General features: G+C 37.1%; 2 protein-coding genes across 10 annotated transcripts; one reads left to right on the top strand and one right to left on the bottom strand.

Moving 5' to 3' along the window:
• Positions 1-855: 855 nt before the first annotated feature.
• Positions 856-13,009, bottom strand: LOC127064479 (anaphase-promoting complex subunit 11-like). Of its 9 annotated transcripts, none has more exons than XR_007781729.1 (5): positions 12,703-13,008; positions 12,497-12,616; positions 11,760-11,923; positions 11,150-11,396; positions 6,749-8,092 (listed from the first exon to the last, which is right to left on the bottom strand). XR_007781729.1 is itself a non-coding variant. In XM_050995599.1 (4 exons), exons 3-4 carry the CDS (start codon positions 3,867-3,869, stop codon positions 996-998), a joined length of 501 nt encoding a protein of 166 aa, XP_050851556.1. In that variant the 5' UTR covers positions 3,870-3,888; positions 11,760-11,923; positions 12,031-12,138; the 3' UTR covers positions 856-995. The 9 variants fall into 9 exon arrangements, 6 of the variants coding, with proteins under 6 accessions (XP_050851556.1, XP_050851574.1, XP_050851547.1 ...); XR_007781730.1 differs by lacking the exon at positions 6,749-8,092 and adding an exon at positions 8,885-10,996; XR_007781731.1 differs by lacking the exon at positions 6,749-8,092 and adding an exon at positions 8,885-9,216.
• Positions 13,010-13,884: 875 nt separating this feature from the next.
• On the top strand, positions 13,885-18,176 carry LOC127064520 (coiled-coil domain-containing protein 85C). The gene is made up of 5 exons (XM_050995692.1): positions 13,885-14,593; positions 14,668-15,960; positions 16,968-17,340; positions 17,492-17,757; positions 17,838-18,176. Exons 2-5 carry the CDS (start codon positions 15,313-15,315, stop codon positions 17,880-17,882), a joined length of 1,332 nt encoding a protein of 443 aa, XP_050851649.1. The 5' UTR covers positions 13,885-14,593; positions 14,668-15,312; the 3' UTR covers positions 17,883-18,176.
• Positions 18,177-18,425: the final 249 nt, after the last annotated feature.

Raw genomic sequence — 18,425 nt, 5'->3', positions numbered from 1 at the left:
ATAACGCGTTAACGTGAGAAAGTTTTTCCTTCTTTGACCAAAACGGAAGAAAGACAGTTCTTTGGAACTCACTAGCTACTGCCTGTCGCAAAAAACTTTGGACGTGTCGTATGATCGATTTTGTCCCTAACATAGAGAACGATAACGATGACGACGACGCAGAGAAATCTATTCATGCAAAAACAAACTCTCTGTTGCTGTTGTTGCTAGAAACCATTGCCGTTTATCGAAGGCTCTTTAACACTGACCGTGAAACGACGGGAATAGTATTTTTCTTATCTAATAGCTTGAATAGAGGATAGTATCGTTGTCTGCGATTAAGATCAGTGTGGTCTATGTAGCTTTAGAAGAGACTTTCTCGGATAATATAAGTCAGAAAAACGGTCCGTGATATATATATATATATATATATATATATATATATATATGTACATACATACATAGGTATATAACATCAGGCTATCACGTATGGGTGACTTCCGACGTACGGACAAAATTTGTTTACTAATTGACTTCCACCCTCGTACGAACAACACACGGCGCGTCTTTCAATAAAACGTTTAAAATCGATGTAATGCTTAGAGGTAGGCAGCCTTGAACACATGGCTTTTGTGATATTCACTCAATTATTTTTCTTCTTCTTTTCTTCTTCTTCTTCTTCTTCTTCTTCTTTTATATTAATATTCTTTCTTTCGCAAACGATATAGACTCTTTGATCGAGGCGATAATAGCTTATCTTTAATTGAATTTCAACTAAGATCCTTCCTCATTCATCACCGAGGCTCTTTCAACGACAAAAAGAAAGAGAAAGAGAGAGAGAGAGAAAGAGAAAGAACTTCGGAAAAGAATTCAGCATCTTTCTTTCTTTCTTTGTGTTTTTTCTTTCTTTCTTTCTTTCTTTCTTTCTTTGCAAATTTTCTCTTTTACAGGAACTCTATAGAGTTTGGGGAACACAACGGAGAAGATCTTTTCGTCTTTTTAGGAAGTATCCTCCGTCAAACGGCTCCGTATTCCTCGCTAGATGGTGATTCGTCGCTGGGTGGTGGCCTTGGTGGTCTAGGTGGCCTAGGTGGTCGATGATGATGCACCACAGGTGCTGGTCTTCTAGGTGCTGGTGGTGGATGTGTCCCATACGAAGTATCATCTCCTTCCTCGCTACTTGGCGACGGCGATGGAGCTCTGTCTTCTTGTTCCTGCAAGAGTTGTCGAAATTCTTGGATTGATTCGTTCAGAGACCAAAGTTGCGAAAGCAAAGAAAGATCCAGTTGTCGTAGACCAAACTGAAACAAATATGAATGGAATATTTATAATCATAGTTTTAATAATTAATCAAATCTTTCAACGAAATCTTTGTAACGTTTGAAATACACGTGACATATAGAACTTGTAGGATTAGAAAAATGAATATCATAAATTATTTCAATATTACAACGAAGTTCTTTAATATTTGAGATACATAACGTAGGATTTGTGGTATTAAAAGTTAAGAATGAAAACCATAGGAAATACGAATCAAATATTTGAACGAAGCACTGTGTAACGTTTGAAATACATAATGTGTAACTTGTGTAGGGCGCGGGGTAGAGATTATAGAAGTCAGAGATAAAAAGAGTATAGTTATCCTATCCGGAAGGTCCTAATGATTATTTCAAAGTTTCACTCGATTCCAAATACGTTGAAATACTCGAGTAAGAAGAAATATTGTGTCAAAGCGCCTGGAGGGTCTATCTCGTCCAACATTCACTTTTACCGTGCGAGTCGAGGTAAAATGCTTACTCGTGATTTATGAACCGAAGTGCAACGTTTCCAAACGCCGCCGCCGTGCCTGTACTCGTGGGAATGGCAGAAGAGGGAACACACTACGAAAGAGAAAGAAAAGAGAGAGAGAGAGAGAGAAGAGGCATAAAATGAGAATGGGAACAAGAATGGTGAACGTGAAGAAAGAAAGAAAGAAAGAGAAAGAGAGAGAGAGAGAGAGAGAGAGAGAATGCAGAGAAGACTGGATGGAGAAGAGGCTACCACCAAAACCAAATGGAGGTGGGGAGTCACGCCTGAGGGAATGCAGCGTGGGAGCGGCTGTGCCAGTTCACCTCTTGTCTGGATTGACTATCAAAATATTAAGCCAACTTTAACATACACATATAAATATATATTTACAAAAGGTCCAATTTCTATGATACTTCTTTCAAAACATAAAACCAAATAATAAATAATTACTTAATATCGTTAAGATAATTCATTCATCAAACTAAACACTCTAATTGTCTGCTATCAATTTCTATCAATGTAAACAATAACATTGATATGTTTGCATTGATAAATGAATTAGGAAAATGGAAATGTTATTGTTTACTTTTTGATGGCAATGTAAAAAGAGAGGAGGACGAAGATATAAGGAGAGAGAGAAAGAGAAAAAAGAAAAGGAGGACTCAACACCTCGTACGTTCAATCTTTTTCTTCTCCCTTCTCTTTATTTCCCTCTCTCTCTTTCTCTCTCTCTCTTTCTCTCTCTCTATCTATCTCTTACTCTCTGTCCCCCTATTTTCATCGCTTCATTTCCCGACGCTTTTAGAACGTCGTCGAATTCATATTCACCGTACTCTACAGTTTACCCACGCACAACCGTGGCCTCGAGGTAACGGGTCGAGCCCCGAGTTGAAAGAAACACGAGAGAATTGTGAGCAAAATACGAAGGAACAGGTGACTTCACGTTAGAAAAAATAATAACGAAGCCGACGACGACGATAATGATGATAATATTGTCAACTACGCATCTTCGAGTAATTCTTGAGCTTGCTAGAAAAATTCTATGTCGATCGATAAAAAAGAAAGAGAGAAGGACGCGTAGAACAAACGCGTAGAATTAGTCAGAAACGTCGTGGAATTTTCCGTTGACTTTTCCTGTCTAGTAAACAGATTTTTTTTTTCTTTTTATACTACGTTGTGCATACCGATTAATGAGTTCCATTAGCACTAACGATCATATCCATTAAAGGATCTAAGATTTTCGTTGAAAGATCTTTAACACGAAATTGGAGGGGATCTATTATCGAATTCTTTCAACACTTTCTCCGCAGATAATTGAAAGTATTACGCGACTCTTAAAGACGGATAGTTGGTACAGGATCGAACTTGGTATCAAATCAACTTGCTCGTAACAAGACGATCAATCTTTTTTTTTGCTCCAAGTTATTCGATAATTACCGTCAAATGAAAGCGAACATTTCATGTTATTTAATTGAGAAAAAAATTAATAATAAATAAATCCTTAACTCTTAACCCTTATGGAATATTTTCGATTGTTTTATGATATTTTACGATACAAATTTATCAATTATTATAACACATTGTTGATCTGTTATATGCGAAAAATAATGCGTTTTATCACGACTATATGATTTATAATTGCATTATAAAATCATTATTAAAAATCATTATTAAATTTAGAAAAATTGTTATAAAATACGTATATAAAAATTAAGCAAACGCTATCGAAAACACAATAAATGATACTACAATAATTGAAGATTGTATACTTTAATAATTACATACGTAGTTGCATATTATATAATCAGCAGTATACTAATGATCGATCAACAGTGTGTTAATAAAATTGTTATTCTTTTTACGAAGACCATCGTAAAGATAATCACCATTTCTCTTCTAAGTATCGCCAGTTGAGTATCCAACGTGGTAAGTTGTCTCGCAGGTGGAGAAGGTCTCGAGGTAGAAGTTTGAATCGACGTTTTCCCGCCTCTTTGTGATTTGCTGGATGACCTCGTAGGTGGTGGGGGTGGCTCAGAAGCTCCACTCAAATTGAATCCACTGAGGCTCCTCGGCAACGGTGGCAGCCCCTGCAGGGAAGACATCGCGATCCTCTCCTGTATGCTGCGAAAGCAGAAGAGAGAACCGACGATACAACAAGTCGTTCTTTGCGGTTAAAAGAGGAAAGGAAACGACGTACCGTTATACGCGGCTTCGCGGAATAAAAATCGATCGGTCTTTGCCTTCGCCGAGCTTCCGATCCCCGCAGAAAGTAAGGAGGGGAACAGAAAATAAAGGGGAGAAAAAATTGGCTGAATGAGTCATCGACCCCCCTCTCCCCCTCTTCTCTTCTAGCCTTTTCTCCAAATAAATTCTTTCTATTTATTTTGTGAATTTCATTTGATCGATCCAAATAAGAATGCTAACTATTTATGAATCTTTATTATGTATTCTTTATGATTCTTTATTATATATATATATATACTCTATAACTATGTACTAAATTGTATATATATATGAATCATTAAATTATATATATAGACGAATCACTGATATATGCAACTATCGTGTACTTTCTCCAACTGATTATTTTTCAATAAATTGTAAGTAAGATACAATCGAGAATATCATATAACGTATGTAATATGTATGCGTGTGTATATACATACGTTATAAAAGTCGTGATTGAAACATAACCTACAACGTAACGTTAATTTAGTCGAATTCAAGGGGTCGTCCGGAGATACAATAGCGTGCCTTACGAATAACTATAGTTCTCGAATGAGAATGTCTAAACCAAGCGTAAGATCATAACGTATAGATTATTCGAAGGCCTGGATACATCGTGACCAGTTGATAATTAATACGTTAGCGTTGATACGTTCTGTCGATGCCTTTACAGAATGAGTTATATAAGTTGTTACTAATCATCAGTAGTAAAAAAAAAAGAAGTCATTGTTATAACCTAAAAAAATTATCTTTATACAAGTATCCGAATAATATTTTTTTATTTTAATTAATTATTGAAACTGTAAATATGGTAGTTGTGAAATACACGAAATAAATTCATCATGCAATTTATCATGAATTTCTTCCGACGAATAGAACCGTTAACGAGTATCGATGCTACTGTCACGGTCGAACGCTTTGAGAAACGATAGAGACAAAATAGGACGATCGAGAAACAGCCTCCTGTCGATCCTCGATGCAACTCCATATTTTTCGCTTGCTTGAATCGTGTTCACTAACACCTCTCCAACTCATCGACGTTGTCTATTTAGAGAAACTATATAGAGAACGTTTAACTAGTACTACCATCTCCGACGCGATACAGTTTTACAATATGGCCGATTTGTGAATCCTCCGATATTGAAAATAAATTTAGAAAGAAAAATGATAAAGCCGATACTGCTGTTCTTATTTCTAATAATCATTTAAATAATTATTATTGAATGAATTTTAAATAAATCAAATCGTGATATAAAATCATAAAAAAAAAAAAAAACAGAAATTTACTATCGAATAGCCATGTATATAATAATAAAATAAACGTTTTATCCCAAGAGCTATTTGGATCTCAATTAGAATGATAGAAGACACTCACGAGGTTCCTCTAGTACAGTGAGTACGATGATGATAAATTAATACCTGACGAAGTCAAGGTCGACGGTGCGTTCGTCCTCGGGACGATCGTCGTATCCATTAACGCGTTCGACGTCAACGGACGAAGATGAGAGGAGACCGTCGGCACCTTCGTCTCCCTGCAAAGTGATCTGCGTGGAGGAATAACGGATACCGGCCTCGAGCCAATCCTGTCGATGAATGTTATTGTCGTTGTCCTCCTCGTTGTACGTGCCTTTACTACGTTCGGATTCGTCAACCACGACTACTGTTCCATGTTTCTCGTCTGTTACACTCGACTCTTTCTCATTTTGTTCATCATCATCACCGTCATTATTATTATTATTATTATTGTTATTAATATGAGTACTATTATTATTATTATTATTGTTATTATTATTATTACTATAATTGTTATTATTACGATTCTCGTTAGAAACAGAGTCTTTTCGAGATAGAACGGTTGATTGTTGGTTACCAGCAGGTGATCTTCGCGTGGGCGTAGGCCGCCCATCAAACTTGCTCATCGTTTTTTCCATGTTCAAGGATTTGTCAGGCCTGATCCTCGGTCGTCCTTTGAATCCTGTATCATTACTTCCTAGTATTTTCGTTTCAGAATTTGGACGACGTTCGTCTTCGAACGAAACGATTGACTTGGTAGAATTTTTTGTCATCCCTATCGACGCATGCTCTTCCTTATCCAATATTTCGAAATCGACTGTTTTGATATCTTTGGTGCTGGATAAGTCACCATCTGTTTTTCCAGGTGATCGTCGACCTGGGGAATTAGTTTGATCCTTGAAATCTTTGAGATCGGCACGATTTTCAAGGCGTTGTCCCTCCGGTCGAGGATCCTCGATAGTGGCTCCTCCTGCTCCTTCTCCTCTTTTTTCTCGTACGAGCACCGACTCCGTGGAAGTATCATTTTGCTCGAGGATAGGTTGACGGTGCCGTCTTTCTCGCGGATTTTCACGACGATCGTCGTTGTCGTCGTTCCTTTCACTCGATGCATGAGTCGGTTGATGTTGCTGTTGCTGATGCTTGTCGGTGAGCTGAACCGTGCTGGTACTTATTGGAGAAATATCGTTTCTTTCAGCTTTCGTAGATTCCTTAATGGATTCGTAGATTATGGTACGTCCACCTGGACATCCCTGTTGTTGTTGTTGTTGTTGTTGTTGCTGTTGCTGTTGCTGTGGATCATTTTGATCACGATCAGATCTCCAAGGTTTGGTGTTAGGAGGTGGTGGTGCCTGTCTAGTAGGACAGGGTGGTCTAGGTGATCTTTTCAATGCCTCAGCTACCACCTGTCGACTTGGTCTAGGTGGTACCGGTGGTGGATGAGGTCTTTGAGTTGCTGCTAACTGCATCTTACTTCGACTATCGTCGAATATATAAAAATTGTATTCTTTCAAATAGAATTCAACTATGCTCTCGTGATAACGAGAAATAGATATGGCTTATCTCAACCCAACTACATCGCACCTTTCTTTTTCCTTTTTCTTTAAAACAAACATCGGTGCATGCAGAATATCCAGCAATCTTTCTCAATATAGCAGAACACTCCTACGTTGTTTTCTTCGTTCTAACGGATACATCCTCGGACTTCTTCGTATCTACGGAGAATCTCGTTGTAGCACGTCGTCGTAACTTCGGTGTGCTACGAGATGCGTCATCGACTTAACGCGATATAAATAGTTACCAGGAAATCATTCGATAGCCTTTCCAATCTATTTCTTTTTTCTTTTATCTTTCTTCTTCCTCCTTTTTTCTTCTTCTTTTCTTCTCGTACGTTACGAAATTGTATTTTTAGAATGAAAATAAAGGCAAAGAAAGTAATACAATTCGTTTGGTTCACGAGTGCCCAAAGATCTTTCGAAGCGTAGTAGTATTCTTAATTCGTTTCCCCTCTCTCTCTCTCTTTTTCTTTCGATATCCCACTCTTGATTCTCTCTATTCTTTCTCTTATTCCGAAATCTCGTTGTCTCTCCCCTATTATTCCTTTCTTTCACCGGACGAATTCTTCAATCGATTAGATCAATTTGTTCTCGTCAAGTAATATTTCATTGAAAAAGTCACAAAGAATGTATCTTTACCATTTTAACGCTGTACGATTTGATAGAAATATTTCCGTTGAAAAATGTATCTTGAAAAACGATGAAAACCAACGAGGTATCTCATAGAGTTTCCTCCTCGTGAAAGAATATTCACGTAACAGTAAAAGAGAAAAAAAATCACAGGAAAAGAACTTTCGAAAAAGTATCGTTCTCGGTTAACGCATATCGGTAGAAGTGTTGCGGTATCTGACGATCGAGCGGCTTCCTTCGCAAGATATCCTCCCTACTACTACTACTACTACTACTACTACTACTCTTCAAAGTCCTCTCTCTTTCTCTCTCTCTTCAAGTTTTCCTCCCTCCACAAGGAATCTCCGCAAGATTGTACCTTCTCGTTCACCTCGGTCTTTTTCCCTCCAGCTCGGAGGACGGCCCGTCGAGTACTGACTTCGCGATCCCAGAAACATCCTTCGCGTTCAAGAGACCACGTGACTTGCTCGAGCTCGCGTTCTCGGGGGCATCAGGTAGGCAACTCGCTCGGTGCTGGTATTAACCGGCTATGGACGAACACACATCACTACACGTTACGTATATGTAATGTGTGTGTGTGTGTATGTCTGTATGTTTCTCTCTTTCTCTCTCTCTTTTTCTACCTACAAAGAGAAGAGAGAACAGATACATCAGCTATGTTTCTCGTGCTTGGTACACGGTTGTAGGTGTAACGTCAAGCTCTCGGCATCGTTGCCATCCTATCGAATGAAAAAGAGAGAGACAGAGAGAGAGAAAGAAAGAGAGAGAGAGAGAGAGAGAGAGAGAAAGTAGAAGGAAGACGAAGAAAAGAGATGGAAAGAAGAGAGAAGGAGATAAGGGAAGGGACCCATTAGGTGTCCCCTGCTTCCTCCCCCTTCTCCTCTTCCATCACGCCGACCTGCCAACCGTCATTCCAGTGCTGTATATATTGTTTCTTGGGCCCAACGTTTTTTCTCTCTTTTTTTTTGTCGTTTGTTTTTTTATGAATCATAAAAAACTGAAATATGCTCTTTTTCGATAATATTTCCCGATTAGTCACTTGTCCTTGCCTTCGCTCGGCTATACAATTTTCTGCGATACATTCTTCTGGACTTTCTTCATATTTCTCTTTTTTAATTGACTTTGAGATTTGTGTAAACTCGTCAGGTGATTACGAAGCATGATCATATTTCATTCGTAACGCAATGCGATTTGTTCAAGACGATATGCATATACAAGGGATATAAATCGATTTGACCTTGAAAACGTACGAAAGAATTAACGCGCGTCTTTCTCAAAAGAATATTTTATCGCGTCTCGAAACAATGCGTTGCACGAACGATTACAACACGACTTACGGATGATGATTGAATTACAATGTTTCCCTTTTTGGTTGTTTTTTCTTTCTTTCCTTTTTTTTTCTTTTCTTTTCTTTTCCTTTTTTTTCTTTTTTTTTTTTTTTACTTAATAAACGCACGGACATTTCTTAATCGTTATTGCCATGTCCGACATTTCATTCTCGATTCAATCGATTTATCGATTTACATACATACATGTTTTATCGTAATGTTCGATTACATTATCTTATCGAACTTCCTAGATTTAACAAGGTTAGAAAATACAATTGAAGTAATTAGTATCATGACACTTAAAAGAAACCATTTCCTCCATTACTGACAAGAAAAGTCGCTTGTACAACACACGTGCAAAGCACGCAAATCAGACGCTCGTATTATAGGTCACGTGTGTCGTCGTCGTCGTCGAATACCTAATTAATAATTCAATGAAATTCTTAACAAGTTACACGGAGTGGCTGTATAACATGTAAAAAGAGGAAAGAAGGACAAGGAAAAAGGTAAATGGATTTTTTCTTTTGACTAGAAGCATGTGTTCGACTCAAAGTGTATAAAATCATTTATCAAAATCGTCGAGTAAAAACTTTACCTTAAAAACAAAGGTACTTATGATGATTAATATAATTATACTGAAAAATTTTGTTTGTATAAAATCGCATACGTTAAAGAAACATATATAGGAAATGATAATGATTTGTGAATGTAATGATGCATCATTTATTACGAAGAAAATAGAAACGATTAAAATAATACTCGGATGCTGGATTCAATATTTTTTATAAACATTTATCAGATGTTTAGAGATAAAAGTTAATTCTAAGGTTATCTTATCTAACCTTAAAAATAAACTTTCGATGATTGATATAAGTATATATAAAAACGAATGAAAAAATAAATCGTATGGTCAGTATCTTGAATCGAGGAAGAAGAGGACTATGCTGACAACTCGATTTCGCTCCTTTCTACTGCATTTTGCTCGATTCTCGAGTCAAGCAAAATCGTTACGCATCCTGTCTGGCATTGAATAACACACGCGCGTTCCACTCACTTCGACTCGGTTATTACGAATGAAGAAAATTGTTTACATATGTATAGAAGATGATGATTTTCTAACGAAAACGAACGCGAATTTCTCCGTTTATATTATACAATCTTTTTTATTTATCTGATTGATGCCATTATAAAGTTTTTTTTAACGATTAATACAACAACATACATGATTTTTTGTTTATAAATAAATTATTACTTTCTGAGATAGAAACTTGACGACCAAAAGTCGAAGGAAATAACGTTGCGTTACGTAAACGAAACTGTATAAGTAGGAGGATCATTGAGGGTTTTTACACATCGTGCCGTTACGCTTCGAACGCAGTGCAATTTAATCCAACACCTCGTATTTAGCGCCAACGCGAGATTTCGCGGAAAACTCGCGCGCTTTTCAAAACATATAGTGCCATATGTCTTACATCACTATGATATCATCGTTGTTGGAATTTTTCTATATATGGCATTCGTTAGAAAACATGTTATCGATCATTTAAAAAATGTGTATATAAAGATTCTATTTTTATTAAAAGAAAAATCGAAACGTAACCTATAAATTTAATCATCTATAACTTGATGTAATTTTCAAATCATACACACACATACACACACACATATATATATGTATTCATTTTGTAAGTTCGATTTCATTTTATTTTCAAATAATTAATTACTTCATATCAAAAATTGTCAATACTTTGTAAATATAAACAATTCTTGGTATAGTTTAATGAGTACTACACAACTACTACGTTACACATACATATATATTTTTTCGTAAAAATGACAAAATAGAGAATTAATAAAGACGAACTCTTTATTTAACGGAATTGAATTCTAATCGATTCAAGTAGCACGTATAATAACAGTCGAACGAATGTCGTACTGAATTCTTTATGAATTATTACCATAAAATCCTAACCTAATCCGATCGTTAATGCAAAGAAATGTAAAGTCGATGAAAACGTGCGGCAAGCGAGACTAACGCGTTTAATAAGTTTATTATGATAACCTAAATAGAAGACCGCTTTCTTCGATCTATTCTGCGCTCGTGACCTACTATAAGCATAGAATGGATGGATATGTTACGTTACGGATCATAAACATACAATTACGCGTTACGAGTCTTAAGTGTAACAGATCAACGCCCTATGCATAAAAACGAGAGAGAGACAGATAGAGAGAGAGAGAGAGAGAGAGAGGGAGAGGGAAGAAGGGAGGGGAGAGAGAGAGAGAGAGAGAGAGAGAAATTCATATAGGATCTTCATGTATATGTATATATATACGTAGATAGATACTTACGTATTCCCTCATCTACGTGTTATCTCGTTCGGCGCATCGGCCGATGTGTGTGACGCGTAATGTCAGCGTAAACAACTTTCGTAGTCGGCAACCGAAGCCATAGATGTGAACGGCGCGATAATCGTTGAATTCTTAAATCGAACGAACGTCGTAGCTACTTCTCTCTTCCTCTTTTTTCCCTTCTTTTTTCTTTTCTTTCCTTCGATTGGTGGTACGCTTTCCAAGAAGTCAAGGAAAATTCTATCTCCTGATTAATTCCAACGAAGAAGGCCAAATTACGAGATACTTTCTAAACTCACACGCTTTATACCGAGACGATATTATAGAAGGAAAAAAATTCAATCGCAAGTTCGTCTTTTCTTTCCTTGCAAAATGAGAAAAAAGGGGAAAAAATGAAAAAATAAAATAAAATAAAATAAAAAATAAAAAAAAAATGAAAAACAAAAAAATGACGATTTCGTGCGGTCGGAAGAGCGCGAAAATTTAAGAGACCGACGGTACTATCGTGCGAATGACTTTCGATTGATATATTATGATTATCATCGACAAGGGTTCGTGAACTTTTACAATTGGATGAATGAGGAAGTGTGTTAGTGCGTTACGCATTTACCTGATTATTTGGTGCGTGCTGACACCTGCGGGAACATCGGGAAAACATTTACTCTTTGAACTTCCATTCCTGACGACACATAGGGCACAGATGACTGGTTTGCTGAGAATGCAGCCACTTCATGATGCAATGAATATGGAAACAATGCGAGCACTGCCCCCAAACTGAAAACACGAATCTTTAGTTAATCGTTAAAAGTCAAGGTTTTAAATATTTATGACAGAAGTTTAAGGGGTTCGATACGAGATGATCAGGGCACGGGGACGCGTACCTAGCGACGACGACCGACCGACAAGCCGTTCCTTAGTTCCGTTTACATGAGCGCGCGCGTGTTAAATGCGCACGAAAAGCGAGGGGAGAGGACGTAAGCGATCCCTATTATTCGACACCGGCATTCCGATCGATATTACGCCAAACTCTCAACGCGCAGATGCCAAAGCGGGAATTTACGAAGATGTACGAACTAATTCGTTTTTTTTTTTTTTTATTATTTTTGTCGTCGATACTTTACCAAGCGTCGAATTTAAACACAGTTTTTATTAGAGGTTAATCATAACGATTTACTTATGAATTTTAAATTTGCTAAAAAACAAAAATAATGAGAAGTAATTATCGAAACAGGGGATGAAATTTACGAAAGATTAAGAATTTATACTCGATTGTTTCGAATAGTTAGTATTGGAAAAATAGGATTTTCTGTAGTTCAATATGTAATATAGTAAATGAATTGTCAATACCTAAAGGACAATCATCTCCCGGTATTTTGCAATCCGGGCAACTCGCATCGAAAGGCATCCGACAAATTCCACAGTTATCATCGTTAGCTATCCAACGCCAGGTGGCGACACCTGTCCAACCTAAAAAATTAACCCGTTAATTCAATATATTTACTTATTTTATAATATTATTCTTTTTTTAGAAAAATATACATAAGTATACTTACTTTTTATCGTGACTTTCATTCTGATATGCTTCCAATCGTACAGGTAGACCGTATCACGATTTATTTAACCCGCTAATTGAAAAGGTTAGAATATAGAAATTCACACAATTTGCGTATGCAAATGAAAATTATGGATTCTAAAATATTCACGTTTTTTAATAACACTTCACTTGTTGTTTTTAAACTGCATACTAAATGGAAAATGAAGATATTAAAAGAATTTATAATGAAATCACACAACGTTCGCGATATAATCTGTAAACATGGCCCGTGCTCCAACGAAATAACACGTGAAGTCAATATCGTCTTACAACGCCCTCGTGTGTAACAAAATAAAAAGTGATTGTAGCTTTTTCATTGACTTTGCTAACATTAGATGAAATATTACTTTGAGTAATTACCGAATTAGAGTTACCGACTGGGAAAACTAGAATGGTAACGTAGTCGCATTTCAATAGAAAATTGATCGAAACTTCATTTCTTTTTTCTTGTAATATTCTAAATTTATTTATGCTATTCAAATTATTTAACTAAATAATTCTTATACCTCTCTTTACATAAACATACGCTTCTATAAATTTAAATCAGAAAAATACTAAGATAGTTGTAAGATATAAAAATTCAATAATAATTTATAAATGTTATTTATACGTTGTACGATTTGTATTTTAAAACGCATTTATTTAGTTATTTAAACAGATTTATTCTATTGAAATAAACTTCAGACGTGTATCTGTGACACAGAATACGGAATTTTTCATCCCTAGCACTGATTTCAGTCTATTCAAAGGAAAGGTCAATTTTAAATGGAATTTCTCGACTTTCTACCTGCTTTACAGTTCCTTCAAGAAGTGAATGGACATAAAAAGTAAAAGAATGCAGATACGTGTTAAAGTATGTGCCTACAGGGAAACAGGCAAAACGTTTTTGGAAATTGCCCTCAGCGAAGAAACATTTACGCGTACGGCATATGCACAACTATTTTGTTTCGCATGACTCATAGATATCATTTTTTATCAAGATATTATATAATAAAGCAAAAAAAGATACGAAATAATAAACGTTCGTACAAATTGGATTACCCGTCGATACTAACAATCATTTTGTACTTGCGATTTCAACGAATATTTTAATAAACAACGAATACATATAACATTATTTTTATCTTCGGTATTGAAATATTTTTATCACTCATTTTTATCTCTCATTACGGAAGATTATTTTTTACAAAGAAGGTTACGTTCACCACAGCCGATCGTCGTAATTTCAGTCGTAAAGTCCAGTAAATCTCAGATCTCTCCCCACCTTTGGGCCTGACGAAAACAAACGAATCGACCAACCAGAGGGCGATCGGTTGTTCCCGCGCGCTAAGCCAGTGGGCTCATCCGCGTGATCGCGTCCTGGAGTGCAGGAGGTTTCTTGGTAGCCGCCATGTTGTTAGTGCTCAACTCGAACGTGAGTTCATCTTGGATGTGTTGCAGCGGAGCCGGCATTTACGTGGCTATGGCTCGACAGAGTCTCCCTACTTGACTACTTTACCGAGGGGAGTTCTCGGCTCTAACAACACCAGGAAACCATACAAAAGGAATCTAAATTTCAAGCGAACAGTAAACGCGAGACTTCTCAAGCTTCGTGGGGAACTTTCGATCGGTTAGTTCAGACGATATACGATTTTTTTCTTCGGATAAAATTCGTCTCTTTTGAAGCAACGACGAAGACGTTCCTCTCGAGAAATCGGTGCCCCCTTGAAAAAGATACGGCACTGTGCACTCTCACGGTGAAATGCGGCCCCGCGTCTCGAGGGCCAGCTTGTGCACCGTTGAACGCGGCACTATCCACACACAAGTTTCTCTGTGATCTTAGATAAAATAAGTGCTAATATATATATAAAGTATATTTCCTTCCTTTATTTTCGTTATTTACTTTTACGATAAAATAAAATAATAGTGAAAGATTTGAATTCAGTGTTTAAGAGTGCAGCGTTCGAAGACGTATTAAAACTAGTTAAAGAAGAAAGAGAGGGAGAGAGAGAGAGAGAGAGAGAGAGAAGGAATCAACGAGAGAATGCAGTATCGTGAAGGTCGAGTGAGTGACAGATGGCACGCGAAGGTAGTACCAGGAGATTGTGAGAGTTCGTGCTTGCGCACCGATGCAACGAGGAAGGCGGTTCTTTGAGTCGATGCTGCGTGTCGTATTCAGAAGCTCGGCCGCGCCTTAAGCGTTTACAATGACGTTGATATCGCGAGGATAAGAAAAAAAGAAGCAAGAAGAAAAGGGTACGGTAAGAGGAATTAAGAACGTTGTTAGTGTGTAGTATGTGCGAATTCGACGCGAGAAGAAACGAAAGAAGAAGAAGAAGACGAAGAAGACGAAGGGGTAAACTCGAGAGGGGTCTCCTCCTCTCGTGTAGGTAGTAGTAGGTCTGTGGACATACCGATCGAGTGAGTGAGATAGATACAGAGAGAGGGGAAAAGATAGAGAGAGGCCAGTTAGTCTGACTGACCCAGATTTTCGTGGTTCGGACGAGACGAGGGAAAAGAAAAGACAGCAGGAGGAGACGCGGACTATCTGAAATGGGCCACGACGCAGCCTGGAGCTAAATTAGCCGCGATGTCCAATAAGAGTAAGACTCAGCCGCAGCAGCAGCAGCGTCCATCGCACGTGATCAAGCCAGTGGATCAGGTGCCACCGCGGTATCAACCGCCGCCGCAACCTACCAGCGGCATCCTGAAGAATCATCCACACTTTAGCAGTACCACTACAGTACCACCACCACCACTATCGACAGTCAACACGGTACTTCAAAACACCGGTCAGGGTACGGCCTCGACCTTGACTCATCATCATCATCATCATCACCATCAGCAACATCAGCAGACGACGCAAGCAAGAAACGCGTCTCAGCAGAAGGATGCCCAAGGCAAATACTCGCCAAGGATAGAACACAGGCATCATCCACAAGGTGCTGCTGCTACTGCTAATCTCTTAACGGCTGCGGCCTCGACCACGGCTTCTGCCAAAAGTCAGGCTTATCTTCAAACTAAGATCGGACAAGGACAATATCTCCCACCTAACAGTCAGTATCCTACCATCAGTAGCAGTAGTAGTGCTAGCAATCAACCTGTACCGAGCAGACAGAGGATCACCGACGAGGAGTTCCTTAGACTCGGTCCTGTGGAGATGCTCAAGTTTGTACGAAAGACAGAGAGTGACATCGCACGGCTAGCTGCCGAGCAGAATCGTCAAATACAAAGCTTGGTGAGAATCCGTCTTGGCGGTATAACTGTTTCCCACGTGGGGGCCGGTCTTTCCGCATGTTTTCTTAATCGATCTTCTACGCTTGTTAATATAACATTCTCGTTAAAGTATAAATAATTCGTGTTTTAATGAATCGATACGGATGTCTCGGAAATTTTTAATAATACACTTAATATATTTATAAATCTTTCAATTACGTGACTTAGCGTACCAACGAGTAAACGTGACGTTAAAATATATTCATTTTTGTCTGCACACTTTCTGATATCGTTGATAATTTTCTTTTCTCTTTTTCATAATATCCAAAATACAGGAAATTTTTTTGTAGAAAATTCTTAATATTTTTTCTTTTTTTCTCTCTTTTTTTTTTTTTTTGAGATAAACGAGTACAAATTTTGTAACTATTCAACGTTGAATCTTTATTTCGTTACCGTGTTGAGAGAATAAAAGTAGGACCGTACGCAATATACGGAAGTTTTTGAAAGGCTCTTCTAGGTCATACGCGGGTCGAACTCGCAATCGTAATTTCGACCGGTCACGCACACGTAAGGATCGACAGTGAACGAAAACAGGCAGATTTTTTGTCAAGTATGTAAAAAGAAATAACCAACGGTTGAAAAACACGATAATCGAACGAATGCGTCACGCGTTTCAAATGTTACGTGCTGGAATAGTACATGTTTTTTTAATCTATAGACACGTGGTACGAAATGGCGTCACGTGACGGTATATACTCGGGCGATTTACGAATATTTATTTTTTTTTATCGATTATATCAATTATATAATAATATATAAAATAAAATATTCACTTAATATTTAAAAATTCATATTATAAAAATTAAATAGAAAATTAAATATAAAAATATATTACAATTAAATATAACATATAAATTATTATATTACTTTATTATATTATTTCATATTTATTTATTATATTAAATTCATATTATATAGGTTAACAAAAAAAAGAAAGAAAAGTAAAAAATAGAATCAATTGATTTTCAGCTCAGTGAGCTTCGTGCGCTGAAGGAGGCCAACCAAAGACTCAGCGACGACAATCAGGAGTTACGCGATCTTTGCTGTTTCCTGGACGATGACCGGCAAAAGGGTCGGAAGCTGGCAAGAGAATGGCAAAGATTTGGTAGGTACACAGCCAGCGTTATGCGACAGGAAGTATCAGCTTACCAGAATAAATTGCGGCAACTGGACAACAAGCAGCAGGAGTTGATAAAGGATAATCTGGAACTGAAGGAGCTCTGCCTGTATTTGGACGAGGAACGAGGAGGGGTTCAGAGGGACGACGGGGATGGATCGAGTTCGAGTACGAATGCGGAGGAAACCGCACCACCGAGGCCGAGACACACTTCTACATTTAACGGTAAATTCTCATTCGAGATTGGCGGTTACATTGATGATGGAAAAAAATTAGAAATTAATTTAATGAAACGTCAAGTACATACATATATTCTATCCACTTATCTGAGATTGGATAAAAAGATTAGGATGATGAATGTTTATCTTGATTACAGACCAAACTATGCAATATGTAAGAAGTTTGGAGCAACGTGTTAAACAGTTGGAGGAAGACAAAAGTGTTCTACAGGCAAGAGCTAGAGGATGGGAAGCATTGCCAGGTGAAGTCTGGGAAAATCCAAACAGTCCAAGTGACAATTCTCATATTGGAAGTAGACCTGAGGCTGTCGTACGAGCTCTTCAAGTTCTCGAAGTTAGAGAACAGTTGGAAAGAGAAGGTGGACATGACGGCGAGAAGGCTTTAGTTCGAGAGATGTGTAATGTAAGTTATTTTGAAATATTTATAAATTACGCATTATAGTATTATAGCATATATATACAATCTATTTTTTTTTCTTTTAGGTTGTATGGCGTAAGTTGGAAGAAGGGCCGCAAACAAGGCATTAGAAAAGGTTCTAAAAGTGCAAATTTATCGATTACGATATTAGAAATATTTTTACGCAATATTCCAACGCCTATGGCGTGTCAATAGTATTATAATAGTTAATATGGCCAATGTGTTATGTATTTTATAGATTTATATATATATATTATATATATGATGATGTATATGTTTACATATGGATTCGTTCCAAGTGAAAGCGTTGTATTATTATAGCGATAATATCGATCTATTTATGTAAAACTTGTAGTGCCGTTGGCTTGCCTAGATCGACTGTTAATAAACTCTATTTTTATTAATTTATGTCTATCATTTATTTATTAGTATTTATATATATATATATATATATATATATATATATATATATATATATACACACACTCATTCTTTCATTTTTATTGATAAATTTCTTCGTTAAAATTAGACATTTTTTTTAAATTCGAAATAAACGTGAACATACAGTAAAATGAGTCTTTCAGAAAAGTAAACTTTTTTGCAGTATCGATTTTCGCTTTCTACCTAGTTAATTATCCACATTGTTTACTTTA

The sequence above is a fragment of the Vespula vulgaris genome, chromosome 1 (genome assembly GCF_905475345.1).
Source record: "Vespula vulgaris chromosome 1, iyVesVulg1.1, whole genome shotgun sequence".
In the NCBI taxonomy this organism is placed as follows: Eukaryota; Metazoa; Arthropoda; class Insecta; order Hymenoptera; family Vespidae; genus Vespula; species Vespula vulgaris.
This window is presented reverse-complemented; position numbering and strand designations above follow the sequence as displayed.

Coding starts and splice junctions, on each gene's coding strand:
- LOC127064479 (XM_050995590.1), bottom strand. CDS start 6,752: ATGCAGTTAGCAGCAACTCAAAGACCTCATCCACCACCGGTACCACCT. Junction 3,889..5,412: donor GTCGACCTTGACTTCGTCAG/GTATTAATTTAT, acceptor CTGCTTTCGCAG/CATACAGGAGAGGATCGCGA. Junction 1,281..3,653: donor CGATACTTAGAAGAGAAATG/GTGATTATCTTT, acceptor TATTTGTTTCAG/TTTGGTCTACGACAACTGGA.
- LOC127064520 (XM_050995692.1), top strand. CDS start 15,313: ATGTCCAATAAGAGTAAGACTCAGCCGCAGCAGCAGCAGCGTCCATCG. Junction 17,341..17,491: donor ACACACTTCTACATTTAACG/GTAAATTCTCAT, acceptor TCTTGATTACAG/ACCAAACTATGCAATATGTA. Junction 17,758..17,837: donor TAGTTCGAGAGATGTGTAAT/GTAAGTTATTTT, acceptor TTTTTCTTTTAG/GTTGTATGGCGTAAGTTGGA.